Raw genomic sequence first — 16,511 nt, 5'->3', positions numbered from 1 at the left:
CCTCCTCCCATCTGACCTCCATCTCAGCATCAGCTGGCGTCCCCGGCCTCCCCTCCGACCTCTGGGCTCCGACGACGGCCTCCCCTTGGCCTCATCGCCCCTCTCATCCGCAGGGGCGTGGGGCTAGCCGCGTGGAGCGGGAGCGACGGTGTGGAGGTCTGGTCGTGGGGAGCGACGGCGCGGGGGAAGCCGCGGGGAGCCAGAGCTGCAGCGTGAGGAGCTGGCCACGGAAGCGTGGAGCTGGAGCTGCGGCGCTGGGAGCTCAAGCAGCGGCGGAGGAGCCGACCACGAGGAGCTTAAGAGCGGCGACCACGGCCTCCAAGGAGCGGTGCGGGCGAAACGGGACCCGGACATGACATGGTGGTCATGCCGGCCTGACCGGCCCCACACAGAAAAGGGCCTGTGGGCTTGTGCTTGGACCGTCAGTGCAGCCTGTGCGCTGACACGGCACGGGACGGTGGCGTCGTAGTACCGGGCCATGCCCAGCACCACGATGGCCGGACCTTGCTGGGCCCGTGCCAAGTTGGGCCGGGTGGTCCGAATGGACATCCATAAGGACGCAAGACCAAGCGAGCTCGGCTCGTTCCCCAAAGCAAATTCGGTTCCGTGCCAAGTGCCAACTCGAATCCAACCGCCGCCCCGAATGCGAAAAGACCAAGCAACGAAAGCCAGCCACCCATGCGCGCGCACACAGACACCGCAGAGCCCCCACGGGGTAGCCGTGCACCGGGCGGACCCAGTCCTGGAGCACCAACCAGATCAGACGCCACTGCTGGCGCCAGCTGGTGCACGAGAGCCGAGCCCACCGTGGCGCGCGCGCGGGCAAACCCTAGGCGCGGGCGCCTCTCTCTCTCTCCTATAACCACCTCCCCACCCCCGTCGCCTCGCCCTCCTCGTTGAGAGAGTCGTCCCCCCCGCGTGCTCTCCGCCTGCGGCCTCTGTATCCCGCAACCAAAAACTACCAAAAAAAATTTTAGAAATCCCCAAATCCGCGAGATCTATCAGTATCGAGCGACTTACCAATCCGATTGCTAGGGTTTAGATCCGATTTTTTCGAAAAAAATCTGAAAAAAAAGTTTGGTCGAGGGGTGTAGGAGGCGATGGCGGCGCAAGTGGCGGCGGCGGTGGTGGCGAACGGGAGCGCGGGCGCTGTCCCCGCGGTGGTGTCGCCGGGGGCGGTCGGCGTCGGGGTCGGCGTGGCGCAGCCGCTCCCGACCACGTCGCTCTACGTCGGCGACCTGGAGGGGTCCGTTACGGACTCGCAGCTGTACGAGCTCTTCAGCCAGGCGGGGCAGGTGGTGTCGGTGCGCGTCTGCAGGGACGTCACCTCGCGCCGCTCGCTCGGATACGCCTACGTCAACTTCAGCAACCCCATGGATGGTATTGTTGCGATCTCCTCCTCGCGCGGCTCTCGCTCTCTATCTGTTCGGATTTGAGGATTGGTTGAGGTTTGGGCGCTGTTGAATTGTGGTCTGGTCAGATTGGGCTAGGTTTGGGTTTCGTATGATTCGGTGGTTTCGATTACATCTGCAAACTGTATATCACCATTGTTTTCTCAGTTGGTACTTGCTAGGTGATGGATTGTTTGCGTTTGATAGTTTCTGTAGATGTTGAACGGTTCATTCTAGCAGAAGTCAATGCCTTTGTTAAGTCATAACGGGATGTTGCTTGGTGCAATGCCACTGTGATTTATTATGTTTTGGGTATCGGGAAGGATGATTAGGTCACTTGAATACCTTTGTTCTGAGAAAGTGGGGAGGATGATGACGGGCAATTATTTTATAATCCTATATAGCCTCTTCAATGTTACTATAAAGCTATGGGGTTTAAGTGGCTTAGAATTTTCTTTCAGTCTTATTTGCTATGTTTTTAAGGTACATATGGACATGGGTGTGCTGCACGCTGGAAAATTGATGCCGTTCTAATTTGATGGGAGCTAATGTTCTATGCAGCTGGCCTTCATGTGTTTCTTAACTGTTTGATAGATTATGAAGACATAATAGGAATGTAACAGCCCCCATTAAATAAATATCAAACTTAAACCTGGGCACAGTCGAGATATCCATCTTAGTTTTCTATAGTAAGGCAAGGTTGCTCTTGAAATTTTTAGGATTTTTACTCCAAATTTGACAATGCTGACCAATATCCAAAGCCCTTAGTAGAGGAGATATAAGGCACTCTAGTGAAAAGTTGCGTGTAAAATGAAGGAAGGCAACGTGTAACTTTGCTAGACATGATCAAGTGGATTTGCTGTTATGTAGTGGTGTCTTACCTTGCAATATAATGTGCCTTGGAACTTGTTTATGTCATGTACTCTTGCAATTAGCCTATTACTAGTGTCAAGGCCAAGGACTTGCAATGGCTGATTAACTATTCCATTTTACAGCTGCAAGAGCATTGGAAGTGCTCAACTTTGCTCTGCTTAACAGCAAGCCCATCCGGGTGATGTATTCAAACCGTGACCCAAGCAGCCGCAGGAGCGGATCTGCTAACATTTTCATCAAGGTACTTGATCATCTGCCAGTTTCTTTAGTTTGTGTTGTCATCCAGAAATAATTAGCTCGGTTTATGACCTAGTTTGTCTTTTCTCCAGAATCTTGACAAGACAATAGACAACAAAACTCTTCATGAGACCTTTTCCACATTTGGTACCATTCTCTCATGTAAGGTAGCCATGGATGAAGTGGGCCAATCCAAAGGCTTTGGTTTTGTTCAGTATGAAAAAGAAGAAGCTGCACAGGCTGCTATAAAAAGTCTTAATGGGATGCTTATCAATGATAAGCCTGTTTTTGTTGGACCTTTTCTTCGCAAGCAAGAGCGAGATCATTCTTTTGATAAGACAAAATTTAACAATGTCTTTGTGAAAAATCTGTCTGAGTCTACCACAAGGGAGGATCTGGTCAAAATTTTTGGTGAATATGGAAGTATTACAAGTGCGGTTGTGATGATTGGCATGGATGGCAAATCAAAGTGCTTTGGTTTCATCAATTTTGAGAATCCAGATGCTGCTGCCCGTGCTGTTCAGGAACTTAATGGAAAGAAGATAAATGACAAAGAATGGTATGTTGGAAGAGCTCAGAAGAAGTCAGAAAGAGAGATGGAACTAAAAAGGAGATTTGAGCAAAGCTTGAAAGATGCTGCTGACAAGTATCAAGGGCTGAACTTGTACCTCAAGAACTTGGATGATAGCATTGGAGATGATCAACTTCGTGAATTATTCTCTAACTTTGGCAAAATTACCTCGTGCAAGGTGCTTTTACGTTTTCCAATCATCATTTTTTTTCTTTCAACCTCTATATTGCTTAATGGTATATGATTGCTGACTGAATTTGTTAAATAGGTGATGTGTGACCAAAATGGTCTTAGCAAAGGCTCTGGCTTTGTTGCATTCTCAACTCGTGAGGAAGCATCTCAGGCTGTAAGTTCACTTCCTGGATATTGTACTAACTGCCAGCTAGGGCTTCTAGAAAAGAGTTGGGGCAAGTTGATGTCACATGTGGTTGACAAGTTTTCTTTCTATACAGTTGACTGAAATGAATGGCAAAATGATATCTGGAAAGCCATTGTATGTTGCATTTGCACAGCGTAAAGAAGATAGAAAAGCAATGTTACAGGTAATCATCCTCAAACCTGCTGAGTTTGTATTGTGCTAGTATAAAATGTGAAAGTAGGACACTAGTATTTAATATATATTGGCACATAGCAGCATGTTTATTAAAATATTCACTTAAAATAATATCTGGCAAATGATTGACTGTTTACCATCTGGAACAACGTTGCAGCAACAAAGAAATATTGACCTTATAAGGAATACCACCTCTGTTTCATGTTATAATTTGGCCTCTCCTACTGCCTGTTTTTTACCTTCAAAATAGAAGACCCTCACACAAATAGAATGTGTAACTGGTGAGGTCTTTTCCTTTGAACTTAATATGTCTTCTGAGACTTTTTGAAGTAGAGTTCAGAGCCTAAATATTTTGTTTGGTCTGAGAGGTACACTGGTGTGCATGGCTTCCTCTTGTGATACAAATGTCTTATTTTGTACTAAGCTCATTGATAACGCTACCTGTTCTTGACTCTCTTTTTTTTCTTGCGTAAATAGTTTGGAACTTGTACAAATTTGTTGCAGTTTCTCCTTTTTTTTGTAAGGCACACATGCAACCCAAGATTCAAACTTTTTAATATTTGATTTGACCAACACTTTGTATTTGTAGATTATACCGTACATCTGTGGTATCATTTAATTCATATTTGAAAACACTTTCATATGATGCCAATTTCATGGTCATAAACATTATAATGTACAACATATTGACGGTCAAAGTGTGACGTTGGAGGATCCAAATCGCACCTTACAAAATGAAAAGAAGGGAGTACATCCAGCGTATTAAATTGCTGACGGTCCGCATCCTATATTATCCAGGCACAATTTTCTCAGATGCGCCCTCCTGTACCAATGACGCCCACTCTGGCTCCACGCCTTCCAATGTACCCTCCTATGGCTCCTCAGCAACTCTTCTATGGACAAGCTCCGCCAGCTATGATACCCCCTCAGGTACCATGGAAGCTCTATTTTTCTTTAATTAGAACCTAACATTACCCACAGGTTGAATCCCTATCTCCAATTTTAACATGAGAATGAGCATGTTACCATTTTTTGTCAAGATTAGCCAGCACTGATATTTGCAGTCTTAATTATGATTTTTTTTATCATATTCCATGTGCTTGAAACAGGCATACAAAGTGCAGCGTAGTTTATAGTTTTCCACTTAATAGTTCTATCACTTTAAGTTGGTTAGCAACATTTGTGCTGTGTACAATCTTTTTCTTTATCAGGAAAATATATGTTGGTAATAAGTAGGGACCAACATTGCTCTTTCTTCCATGTGGAATCTTGGGTGCATTTGTTCGAGGTTATTCTAGTGATGCTATGTAATTCTTTTATGACTTGTCCTCCGTTTTAATAGTTCTGGTTTGCATGCAAGAACAATTTGCTTATCTTTACAGTCAGTTTGAAACGCTTGTACTGTCTGATCATTATGTTATATACTAATTCTTTTGCATGAAGCATTTTAATTATGTTAGTGTGCTGAACTAAATGGATATTGATGGTAATCCCACTTTTTTTTCCAGCCGGGATATGGTTTCCAGCAGCAGCTTGTTCCAGGCATGAGACCTGGGGGTCCCCATATGCCAAATTACTTTGTTCCAGTTGTCCAACAGGGCCAACAGGGTCCACGCCCAGGTATGAGGCGTGGAGCTGGGGCCCAGGGTCAGCAACCTGTGCCATCATTTCAGCAACAGGTATTTTCCCATAAAATATCCCACTGTTATTCTAATTTTGGGTAGCTGGAATGTTACTTTGTTAGCGAAAAATGATTAACTGGGAAGAAAATGTGATATCACTTAAATTGTCAGTCATTATAGTTCAGCCTTTTTTGTCTTGCCAATTTTCCACCATGCTTCTCTCAGTTCCTTTCTTTGTTGATGATATTTGGTTTTGTGAGTGGGACAGTTTTGGCTTTTGTTCTACGGGGAGTAGTGAATCTGAAGTGATGTATCTTATCATGTTTCTCAGATGGTTCCACGAGCACGGATGTACCGTTACCCAACCGGCCGCAACATGCCTGAAGCTCCAGCAATGCCAGGTGTTGCTGGAGGTATGATTCAGCCATATGATATGGGAGGCTTCCCTGTGAGAGATGCAGCCTTATCACCTTCTGCCCAAATTGGGACTCTGACTTCTGCCCTTGCAAATGCTACTCCTGAGCAGCAAAGAACGGTATGTTCTTATTTGGTGTTAAGTAATAATTCTGCATAGGCCATAGTATCTCCTACATGGTGTTCAGTTGATTGTTTCATTACATTTTGACACTACGCAACAAATATCAAGTTAATTTGGAAATGAGTGGTGGTATCTGCTTCTGCAAGTTTTATGGATTTAAAGGAGTTTACAGCCACTGCATTCTTATTTCTGTCCTTAAGCAATGTTCTTTTTTCTTATCTATGTACTTTTTTTTCATCTAGATACTTGGTGAAAACCTATACCCACTGGTTGAGCAACTGGAACCAAACCAAGCGGCCAAGGTCACTGGAATGCTATTGGAGATGGATCAGACTGAGGTTCTCCACCTGCTCGAGTCCCCCGAGGCTCTCAAGTCCAAGGTTGCCGAGGCGATGGATGTTCTCCGCAATGTAGCCCATCAGCAGAATCCAAACACCCCGACCAGTCAGCTTGCTGCGTTATCACTGACCGAAGGCATTATCTAACTTTTGAAGACAAACGTTTCAGTTTGCAATTGCGTGTGGTGTTTCCAGAGGTTATCCGGCACATGACAGTATTGCCTCTTTTTTTCTTCCTATGGTTGGACTTGGGTGAGTCATTTCCATACTGGATTTTAGGTGTTATTTTGTGCTGTCTGGTGTCCTGCCGTTAAGGCGAAGTACTTGTTTCCAAGTTTGAGTACTGTTGGGGGCCGTTGGTTACATTACCTGTCTGTTGCACCTTATCTAAAGTTTTGCTACTCCAATTTGAGTGAGAAGAAACTTAAATGCTTTTTCGTGCGGAATATCTTGTGGTCAGGTCTTATGATTCATGTTACCTAACTCCCAAGTAATTTAGCAACATTTGGATTTCAATCTCTGTTGGTTTGTTTCTTTACATTATTGCCAACGTTGGACGGAGTTGAGCTGGGGTTGCTTTGGAAATATGAGAACTATTTTGAAAATTATGCGGTAGTAACCTTTCTCATGAAATTAGACACCCACGAAGTCGAGCCCTGGACATGTGTAGTTAAAGTGCTCTGACTTTGGGGTTGGGGCAATCGTTTGGCGAGGCATGCCGCATGCAGGAGTGCGTTGAGCCTCCGCCTGCCAGCCCTCCAAATGGCTCGGCCCGCGTCACAGGTTTTTTTTTTGTGTGAATAGCACAGCTTCTCATTGATTAATCAACGTGATTACAATCGTTCTGCAGAGGGCTGCAGTAAGAAAGCAGGCGCATCGCCTGACAACACATTGCTAGCCCTGCTAACAATAGCCTGCTGAGCACAAGCATGAGCTACACAATTCGCAGTTTCGCACTACGATTTACATGCACAGTTCAAAGGATTGCAAGTGGCGACTCAGCTCCCTGATGTCCTCTAAGATCGTTCCAATCTCCGACCTGGAGTTCCTGTTCCCCCAGAGATTGACCAGCTCCTTCGAGTCCACCTCGATGACATGGCGCCTGCCGTCTCCCTGAAGGAGAAGCAGGCCATCGCGGCATGCCTCCGCCTAATTGAGCGTCTGTTCACGAAGCCTAATCGAGCCACAGCCACCGCTATCTCCTCCCATCGCTCGGTCTAGGGAAACTCTCTGTCTCCCCGCGGCGCGGATAGCCCAGCAAGTCCAAATTGACAGTTCCTGTGGTCGCCCTCCCATATAGCCGACTAAAAAAGTTGCTGCTTCAGCTTGATACGGTTGTCGCCGCCTCGCCTTCGTTGGAGCCACACATATCTTCTACCAGCTGCGATCGTTTCAGGCCGAGCGACGAGACTGGCCAGTGGCCACGATGACGATGCCGCGCAGGCCGAGGCAGAGAAGCAAGATGCCGGCTCCGACGAGGGCGGAGAGGGAGACCAGATGGATTTTGACGCGCCAGGCGCCGGGCAACCCGACGAGGGGGTGAGAGAGGAACAGGACGGTCGCTCCATGGTGGCTGTCGAGCCCAACGCTGCTGAAACCTTAGGCCGTGCAGAGTACGGGGATCGTGAAGGTTGAGAGCCAGCAGGCTGCATCTCCAGATGATGCAAGTGCAACCATAATTCTGGCTGTTCCTGATTATGGAGTGGACAGGAACATATCTATCTCCAGGCATGATTTAAAAAGGCCCACAACCACAGGCAAGCCAGATCACATATGACAAGGCAACCAAAAGGATTACAGACTGAATGCGCATCACGGGTAAGTTCACAATATGCATGTAGTTGCAACGTTATGTCGCATCAGCAGTAGCAAAATTGATCGATACATCAGTGAGCCCAACCCAAAACATCCACGCCTCAGGCTTAGCAGGATGTCCATCACAACAAACCGGCACATTGCAACAATTGCCCTCCGCTTTACCACGTAGCACCACCCACCGCGCCTCACTTCTTCCTCCCAGCAAGACTGATAGGTAATGGCCATAAAAAATGGTGAACTGCTAAATGTTGTAGACTCCTTCCATCATAGGGGAAGCTAAGTGATCACTCCTCGTCCGAATTTTCGAACTTGATCGAGTGGGTTTGTAGGTCGATTTGTCCACCCCTGTAGGTTCCACGCTTCTTCTTGGTCTTCTCATGCCGAAAACCCCTGCAGCAGAAAAATCAAACAAACCCAGTCTTAGGTAAGGGTAGAGGAATCAGAAAGGAACATTTGCCACTACATTGGTATATTGTCATTCTCAAACAGAAAAGAGAACAGGAAGCCCTATAAGGGCTAACCTTCCTCTGACTTGGCCAAGGATCTCTTGCGCCTTTGCACCATAACCAGTATCCGCACCACCCTATAAGACACATAAGACATTAGCCGAGGCAATGTTATCTATCAGCATCGGCATACATGATCTATAAAGCAGTAAAGCACCTTAGCCCAATATGAGTTATCCTGAAGCCTTTCATCTGCAAATTTGACATCCTCCAGCTTCACCCGTTGAAAAGGATTCACAGTTTTTGGCTGTAGTAAATGAATAAAAAGAAATGCTAAGAATGTCAACATTTGCTTGGAACCAAAAAAAAAAAAAAGACTGCTACTGCTGTTGTTATACGTCTAATAACAAAACAACTATATCCAATTGTCAATAGACCAAATAAGATCATTATCAGGAGCATTACAAGCATAAGATCGGCAATGGCATCGGGTATCACTGGTGGAACTACCTACTCCCTCCGTTCCAAATTGTAGGTCGTTTTGACTTTTCTAGGTGCATAGTTTATGCTATGCACTTAGATAGTCTAGATGCATAATAATATCTATGAACCTAGAAAAATCAAAACGACCTACAATTTGGAACATAGGGAGTACATAATATCTAGATCCGAGGTATTGACATACAAGTTGGAACAATTTCTGCAGTTCCAGAGTTTAATGTATGAATTCTCACATCAGCAAATGTAATGAACTGTTAAACATCTTCATGGTGAATTCACACTAATGGACATTATACAATCGAGCAGTAATCAGTTATTGTCAACAAATAGTGGAACCATAATGCTTATGTTGCTAAGGAAGCTAGTAGTAAATGATGCATCATGTATAAACAAGATCTAAGAATTATGGTTAACACCTGCAAAGGTGACTAAAATACATGAAACAAGGTGCAAACGTAACCAGCCACATGAAGCAATGACAGATATATAGAAAGTGACATACCTCAGACGAATGTTTCTGCCTCTTACTTGGTTTTATGTTGCTGTCCTGGTTTATTTTATCCTCTGCAAAACCATTGGTTAAACTCTGGTTAGCTGTGTTATCTTCTTTCACTGTCGCAGGGGGATTGCTTCCTTCAACTTCTTCTAGTTTCCTCTTTTTGCCAGCAACTGCATTCTCGTTTGATGGCTTTCCATCATCACCTTCTTCAATCTCCATTCCACTCTTGTTCTCATCCTCTGGTTTTGGGACTGAATCTTTCCCTGCAACCTCTTTACCTTCCACCTGAACATTTTCTTCAGGGTCAGACTTCTTCCGCTTCTTTTTGGCCTTTTTCTCATTATCATCCTTCACTGGCTCTACAACGCCACTCTTTCCCTTGGCACCATCAGCATCAGCAGGCACAGCTCCTGCATCAGTTTTCACTGAAGTCTCGGTGGCTGATTTGTCTTTCTTCTTCTTCTTCTTCTTCTCCTTTTCTACAGCACCATTGTTCTTGTCAGCATCATCATCCTGAACCTTCGGTTCTTCCTCTCTTGACATATCGCCATCCCCATTGAGATTTTCTGCTGCCTCAAACTTGGTTTTTATTGCTAATTCCACCTTGTCCAGCCTTGCTTCAACGTCATCCTCCTTTTCCTGCTTCTTGCTTTTCTTCTTCTTGCCATCAGGCTTATGATCATCTTTCCTCACTGTTTCAGTTGCTTTGTCACCACCAGCATTCGCAGCTGAAGTTTCATCCTTCTTCTTCTTCTGTTTCTTCTCTTTGGCCTCACCACCCGCATTTTCACTGGGCTTCTCGTGAGCAGAAGGGCTCACTTTGTTCTCAGATTCACCAGCCTCTGCACCAGTTTTCTTCCCCTTCTTTTTCTTGCCACCGTCTTCTGCTACACCATCAGTTGCTTTACCTGCACCAGCAAATTCAGGTCAGCACCAACTAAAACATAAACAAGGTGACAATCAATGTCAGATACCAACAGTGCATAGTGACCAAAGATGCTACCTTGCTCATCGCTTCCCATGACAACAGCCATCGGAGTGGGATTGCTACAGGTGACAACCAAATTTCAATCAATAATCGATCGAATCACACCAAAAACATACTCACCATGAAGTAATGTGACAACGAGGGATGAATACTGGGTGGATGTTTCAAACTACCTCGAGTCCAAGAATTTGGCCACCAACTCTTCCAGGTTCACCGGCGACGACCTCCAAGCACCTGCCTGCAACCAGCAAATCCCCAATCGAGCGGCTCAGCAAAAGTACATAGAAACGGCAACAAGCATACGGAGGAGAGGGAGTAATAATCACAGCTACCTCGAGGTCGGCCTCGGATTGGAGGGCGGCGAGCGTGCGCGGGAACCCGCCGGCCTCGAGGAAGGCCGCGACGGAGGCGACCACCGCGGCCCTCGGTCCCGGGGCGGCGGCGGCGGTGTTCTCCTTGGCCGCCGCCTTGCTTTTGCTCTTGCTCTTCTTCTCCTTCTTGGGCTCCTCCTTGGCCATGGCGGCGGCGGCGCGGGCCTGGGAGGAGGAAGAGGAGGAGGCGGCGGCGAGGGCGACTTGGCGCGGGACGAAGAGCATCGGGCGGCTAGGGTTTGGGCCGCGGGGTTTATACCCGGGCCAATGGGTCTCGGGTGCGTGCTGGGAAACCAGGGGCCCACACGAGCAACACGACCGCCTGGGCTCCTAACAAATAGCGAGGCCCGCGTCACAGTCTCACAGACTCACAGCCTCACAGCCTTGTGATGGCGTCGCAATTTGCGCAGAGCGGAAAGCGGATAGCTCTCCGCGCTCTCCTGCCGACCGCCAGCTCGTCGCCGCGCAGGGCGGCGGCGCTCTTCCAGCGCGCCGAGCGCGTGCTCGGCAGGGTCGACGGGTTCGTCCTCCTCGTTGAGTCCCTGCCCGCGAGGTTCGACGGCGCGGCCGACGGGCTCGAGGCGCTGGTCTCCGGCGGCGTCGCGGCGGGCTCGCTCCGGCGACGCGGGCGTGCCGTGCGCCAACAACGTGTTCAGGGACATCCGGATCCGGTGCGACGAGGAAGCGGGAGGCGCGGCGCACCGGGACGTGGAGAAGGTAGGTACGCGAGGACGTGTCTTCGGGAACGGAAAGCATGGACGCTGTCATGGTGGCGGTGGACGCGGCCACGCGGGAAGCGATCGTTTCAGGCCAAGCATCGACGAGACTGGCCACGATGACGGTGCCGCGCAGGCTCGTGCATGGAAGCGGCGCGTGCCGAGGCAGAGAAGCCTGGCTCTGACGAGGGCAACGGAAAAGGGAGACCAGATGAATTTCTACGCACCAGGCGCCGGGCAACGCGACGACGGGGTGAGAGTGGAACAGGACGGCCGCTCCATGGAGGCTTTCGAGGCGGCGGACGCTGCTGAAACCATGGAGGCCGTGCAGGTGCAGAGCACGGGGCTCGTGAAGGTTGAGAGCCAACAGGTTGCCTCTTCAGATGCTGGAAGTGCCAACCAGCGGCAAGGAGAGCAACAACGACGGCGACCTGTTGGATCTGTTTGATGAAACATGGCAGCAGCAGCGGCACTCGGCAGGAGCATTGCTGGTGAACGGTGAATAGACAGTAATGCAGTTGTGTGCGTATACTAGTGTTCCGGGTCCCATCCTAGGTATACTATGTAATATAGTTTGGGAAGGGGGTGTTAAAGTTTAACACCCCACTTTTAACACTTTTTAACACTTTCCTATCCAAACACTTGTGTTAAAAGTAGGGTGTTAAAGTTTAACACCCCATTTTTCATAAACACATGGAGGGGGTGTTAAAACTTGCTAAAGGTGTTAAAAGTGGTCCCCCTCTCCACTTTTTCCTAGGTTACCCCTTCTCTCTCCTCCCTCTCTCTCCGCCGGCCATAAATGAGGGGGCAATGGAGTCATTTCCCACCAAAGGTGTTAAAGTTTAACACATCATCCAAACAACCCAATGTGTTAAACTTTAGCACTCTATTTGAGAGTGTTAAAACTTTAACACTTGTTAAATTTTAACACAGGGTATCAAACAGGCCCATAAAGATGTACTCTGTACAGAATAATGGGACCCTGTGAGATTTAAATATACTAGTGTTCCGGTCCATCCTAGGTATACTGTGAAATATAAAGATGTACTACTGTACAGAATAATGGGATTCTGTGAGATTCAAATATGGGTCGATGGCAGTCAAAAAAAAATTCTCAAATAATCATTGCATTAAGATAGAAGGAAAAAAAAGCTAAAATAGCCATACAAACACGCACCCCACACACACTCAGTTACTGCTCTTGCTACATCACAAATTGCGCAAATAGATGCACATGTTATTTCATAAGTCACCTCACACACACTCAGTTACTGCTCTTGCTACATCACAGATTGTGCAAATAGATGCACATGTTATTTCATAAGTCACCGGGAGCTACTTCTTTATTCGAAATCAACTTCAGGATTTCTGTCACAGAAAAAAGGCTGCAGAGAAACTAATCCTGCAGTACCCAGCTAGGCTAACATCTTGCCTGACCAATTGGATGTAGGCAGGAAAGGCCTTAAGCAGTAGGAACAGGCCTAGTCAGGTGTAAATAGTTCATCGCAACATAACCAATGTCTAAATCACCTGCTTGAACAAGATGTCAGGACCCCGATGCTACTTGAAACGCCCATACTTTCGGAGTTTGACAGTACCAGCATAGATAGCATACACGCGTTCAAGCAATGAAAACCTGGATCCTATCTCCCATGGCATCCTCAAAATCAAGCAGTATCTGACCATTCTGGGGATTGTCTGCGTCAATAGGTGCATTTCGAAGCCTTTCCATTATATTAGCTCCAGCCAAGCCTGCAAAGAGGAGAAAGGAGATCATCACATGAAACATGGACAAGTGCATCTACAGATTTCCCTTTCCTTTTCTTCCTAAAATGCAAGCACATTTACACAATCATGCTTCGCTTAAGAATATAAGTACAAACCTGGAATAATTCTCGTCATCCCTTCTAAGAACCCGGCCTGTAGTAGACAAGAAGAATTAAAGGAACAACCGTTTAATCAGTACGCAACAGTTAGATTACAGGACATTTGCAGAAAACAGGAGTAAGAAACTAACATAGCAACTGAGCTCATATGTATATCCCAGCGTCAAGCAGTTAAATTAATTGAGTTTAACGTGGTATCAGAACTTGAATCTGACTACCAGATATTGAACACTGGAATCGAGCAATGATTACTTACAGGTATCCTGGTATCAATTTTCTGGACTCCATCTCTTCCTGTAATCTTTAGTCGAAGAGTTCGAGACCAAATTCCAGTTGAAGGTCCTCTTCTGCCACTGGAACCAATATCATAGAGCTGAGGCAATATGTCAATAACAGGTTCTTGTGGTTTTTCAGTCGTCGACCTGGCATCTCCTGGACTGGTTGGTTCACCTGTATAATCATCAGTCATATCCAATAATTGAGGACCTGTAGGTTACAAATATTCATTCATAATCAATGTAGAACGAAGTCTTAAGGTCCATACCAGTCCTGTAAGATGATTGGGCTGGTGTCACAACATATCGTTTTTCTTCTTCATAATAGTGATTAAACCCAAGAGTATCCTTGATCTCCTCAAATGAAGGCAAGCTGCTTGGAGGAGGTACGCGACCACCCTTTATAGCAATAAGAGCATCCTGCAGACCATGCATTTTACACAGTTCAGTTCATAGTGGAAATTCAGCATATATCTGCACATCAAATTTAGAAACTACACAACAGCTCCTGCATATATGCCACAAGATAATATGAATGCATACGCAAATGCTGATATATCCTGTTGTCCAAAACTGCTAAGGAGAATCAATGTGCAGGGTCCCTTAGGATGTACTTAGGTGTGTAGTGAAATAATGACATACATAAATGAGAGTCAGTAACATGCAATTAATATAGATAAACAACAAACCTCCATTGCACGCATCGATACCCCAATTAGAGATAATGGATAGGCTATGATTTTATAACCTATTTCTTCAAGTTCAACAGGGCTCAATATAGGAGTTTTACCACCGCCTTCTAACATGTTGGCCTGCAGTTGGATTACAGAATATATGATGGGGGCATTGCAAGTATATGGAAAACCTGAAAAGAACTGGTGCATAGAGCATATCTAACCATTTTTGGAACTCCAGGTGCAATAGCACAAAACGCCTTCATCTCTTCTCTTGAGGCAAGGGCATCAATGAATAGAACATCTGCCCCAGCATCAGCAAAGGCTCGTACTCTCCATAATGCTTCATCAAGAGACAAAGCTTGACGCGAATCTGTCCTTGCCACAATAACAATATCAGAGCCACTCTCATTCCTAGCATCTACAGCAGCTTTTATTCGCATAATTGCTTCCTCCCTTGAGACAACCTTCCTTCCTTGTGTATGGCCACATGCTTTTGGCGACACCTTCAGAATACTATATATCATATCACTATAAGAGAAACTTCAAATAAATATCTATCACTGCATCATAGATAATCGGTAAAGGTTACATCGCTGGGAGCACAATTTCATAACATAGATAAAACCTATATTGGCTCTGAAAATTATCAAAGTCCTGCGAACCCGAGAATGTGAGATGTCAACTTGTCAAGCCTGCTCCAGATTCCAAACTATAACAATTGCCACAACTATGACTGTTTCACAATGCATGTTCCATTTTAAGATTCTAAATGGTAACTTCAACATATCAGCACATAAGCAAAACAGCCGTACAATTCGACTAACACAATATTCAGATCAATGCTAGATTTCAACAGATCTCAAACTTGTACAAGATTAGCAAGATGAATGTCACCTTTTCTGTTCATGTTTTAGAAGAGTAACCTAGAGTTTCCTGGAAATACCATGTTGGAAAAATAATTAAAAAATATTTCCTAATAGCAGTCTTGTAGATGAACATAAATATTATCCTCAAGAGAATAGTTTGCAATCGCTGGTGGGCTTTAACAACTTCTTTCAGTCAAGGCTGTTATGACCAAAAGAAAAACTAAAGGTTACTGAACACATGATCCTAAGAGTAAGTGAAAGTAAAGGAAACGAATTTCTAGACAAGCAGAACAAGCACAATCTATGGGGAGAAATCTGCACTTGTTATCACTTGAAAGCATACCTGATCTTCAAGAATCATTCCAGCTAAACCAGCATTAATAAATCCTTTTACTGTTCTCTTAACATTCATAGAGTTTCCATAACCATTATCAGCATCACCAATCACAGGGATTGATACTGCTTCAGTGATTAGACGTCCTTGATCAATCATTTCCCCATAGGAGATGAGACCAACATCTGGCAATCCAAGCCGTGCAGCAGATATTGAAAAACCTGCAGTGGAAAATATGGATCAACGAACGGAACAGTGATCAGTAACGCCAGCCTTCTACAGCGCTTGCAGGCTAGCAATAGCAATAGATCGCAACCAACACGAGCATAGCTAGAGTCTTAGAGAAATGCTCGTTGCTCGTTGCCCAGCTAGAGGTGTCAAGTGTGAGAAAGGTAATTTTTTGCGGGTTGCAGAACCGAGAGGTAGCCCCTTACTCCCGCAGAGGCAAAAGAGCGAGCACATACCGCTCGTGAAGCAGGCGCTGAACCCGGCGCGCTCGACGAGGCGCGCGCTAAGCGCGTCGTAGCAGGCGGGCGCCTGGTGTGCGCCCGGCGTCTCCAGCACCCGCCGGAGTGCAGCCGCGGGCGACTCTCCATGGGCGCCGGCGCCAGCGGAGGCGGCGCAGCGGGGGGAGATCCTGACGCGGGCAAGAGCGCGGGCGGAGGCGAGCGAGGGAGCTGCTACGCGCTGGGGGCGCGGCGGGGCTCGCGTGGCGCCGGCGCGCCGCGAGGATGAGCACGGGGAGAGCGAGGAGGCGAGCGGCTGGTGCAGGAGCGCGGCGTAGCACGCCATGGCCGTCTCCCCCTCTCGGTGCCGGAACCAGACAACTGGAGTGGTAATCACAGTGGCGTCTCCCTCGGGTTCACGGCGCCCGCGGCGTGGCTCGACGCACCGCGCACGCAAAGTGGATGAGAGAGTCACGTGACTCGCGTCACACACTCACGCCGTCTCGTGAGCAGCGAATGCGTGCGAGGCTGGACCAGGTCCGAATCGGGTCTAGGAACGGCAGTT

General features: G+C 46.9%; 3 protein-coding genes across 3 annotated transcripts; 1 reads left to right on the top strand and 2 right to left on the bottom strand.

Annotated features, from left to right (window-relative positions):
* Positions 1-866: 866 nt before the first annotated feature.
* Positions 867-6,571, top strand: LOC101769033 (polyadenylate-binding protein 2). Its single transcript, XM_012847538.2, has 9 exons — positions 867-1,380; positions 2,387-2,505; positions 2,594-3,250; positions 3,341-3,418; positions 3,525-3,614; positions 4,424-4,555; positions 5,134-5,304; positions 5,579-5,782; positions 6,028-6,571. The coding sequence occupies exons 1-9, from the start codon at positions 1,101-1,103 to the stop codon at positions 6,268-6,270; spliced, it is 1,974 nt and encodes a 657-aa protein (XP_012702992.1). The 5' UTR covers positions 867-1,100; the 3' UTR covers positions 6,271-6,571.
* A 1,326-nt stretch (positions 6,572-7,897) lies between these two features.
* LOC101756017 (suppressor protein SRP40) lies at positions 7,898-10,986 on the bottom strand. Its single transcript, XM_004976093.3, has 7 exons — positions 10,708-10,986; positions 10,549-10,613; positions 10,391-10,434; positions 9,391-10,295; positions 8,605-8,694; positions 8,463-8,524; positions 7,898-8,331 (listed from the first exon to the last, which is right to left on the bottom strand). Exons 1-7 carry the CDS (start codon positions 10,969-10,971, stop codon positions 8,226-8,228), a joined length of 1,536 nt encoding a protein of 511 aa, XP_004976150.1. The 5' UTR covers positions 10,972-10,986; the 3' UTR covers positions 7,898-8,225.
* Positions 10,987-12,564: 1,578 nt separating this feature from the next.
* Positions 12,565-16,377, bottom strand: LOC101755616 (2,3-dimethylmalate lyase). The gene is made up of 8 exons (XM_004976092.3): positions 15,965-16,377; positions 15,510-15,721; positions 14,522-14,803; positions 14,313-14,435; positions 13,893-14,043; positions 13,605-13,798; positions 13,346-13,382; positions 12,565-13,214 (listed from the first exon to the last, which is right to left on the bottom strand). The coding sequence occupies exons 1-8, from the start codon at positions 16,290-16,292 to the stop codon at positions 13,084-13,086; spliced, it is 1,458 nt and encodes a 485-aa protein (XP_004976149.1). The 5' UTR covers positions 16,293-16,377; the 3' UTR covers positions 12,565-13,083.
* Between the last annotated feature and the right edge of the window lie 134 nt (positions 16,378-16,511).

This window comes from Setaria italica, chromosome VII, assembly GCF_000263155.2.
Source record: "Setaria italica strain Yugu1 chromosome VII, Setaria_italica_v2.0, whole genome shotgun sequence".
In the NCBI taxonomy this organism is placed as follows: domain Eukaryota; kingdom Viridiplantae; phylum Streptophyta; class Magnoliopsida; order Poales; family Poaceae; genus Setaria; species Setaria italica.
Note: the sequence above shows the minus strand (reverse complement) of the source record. Positions and strands in the feature narration are given on the sequence as shown.

Excerpts from the sequence above, each read along its gene's own strand:
- LOC101755616 (XM_004976092.3), bottom strand. The coding sequence starts at position 16,292 with ATGGCGTGCTACGCCGCGCTCCTGCACCAGCCGCTCGCCTCCTCGCTC. Across the intron at positions 13,799-13,892 it reads CCAATCATCTTACAGGACTG|GTGAACCAACCAGTCCAGGA; the intron begins GTATGGACCTTA and ends ATGATTATACAG. Across the intron at positions 13,215-13,345 it reads GATGACGAGAATTATTCCAG|GCTTGGCTGGAGCTAATATA; the intron begins GTTTGTACTTAT and ends TCCTCTTTGCAG.
- LOC101756017 (XM_004976093.3), bottom strand. The coding sequence starts at position 10,971 with ATGCTCTTCGTCCCGCGCCAAGTCGCCCTCGCCGCCGCCTCCTCCTCT. Across the intron at positions 10,435-10,548 it reads GCCAAATTCTTGGACTCGAG|CAATCCCACTCCGATGGCTG; the intron begins GTAGTTTGAAAC and ends TGTCACCTGTAG. Across the intron at positions 10,296-10,390 it reads CATGGGAAGCGATGAGCAAG|GTAAAGCAACTGATGGTGTA; the intron begins GTAGCATCTTTG and ends TTGCTGGTGCAG.
- LOC101769033 (XM_012847538.2), top strand. The coding sequence starts at position 1,101 with ATGGCGGCGCAAGTGGCGGCGGCGGTGGTGGCGAACGGGAGCGCGGGC. Across the intron at positions 2,506-2,593 it reads CTGCTAACATTTTCATCAAG|AATCTTGACAAGACAATAGA; the intron begins GTACTTGATCAT and ends TCTTTTCTCCAG. Across the intron at positions 3,251-3,340 it reads GCAAAATTACCTCGTGCAAG|GTGATGTGTGACCAAAATGG; the intron begins GTGCTTTTACGT and ends TTTGTTAAATAG.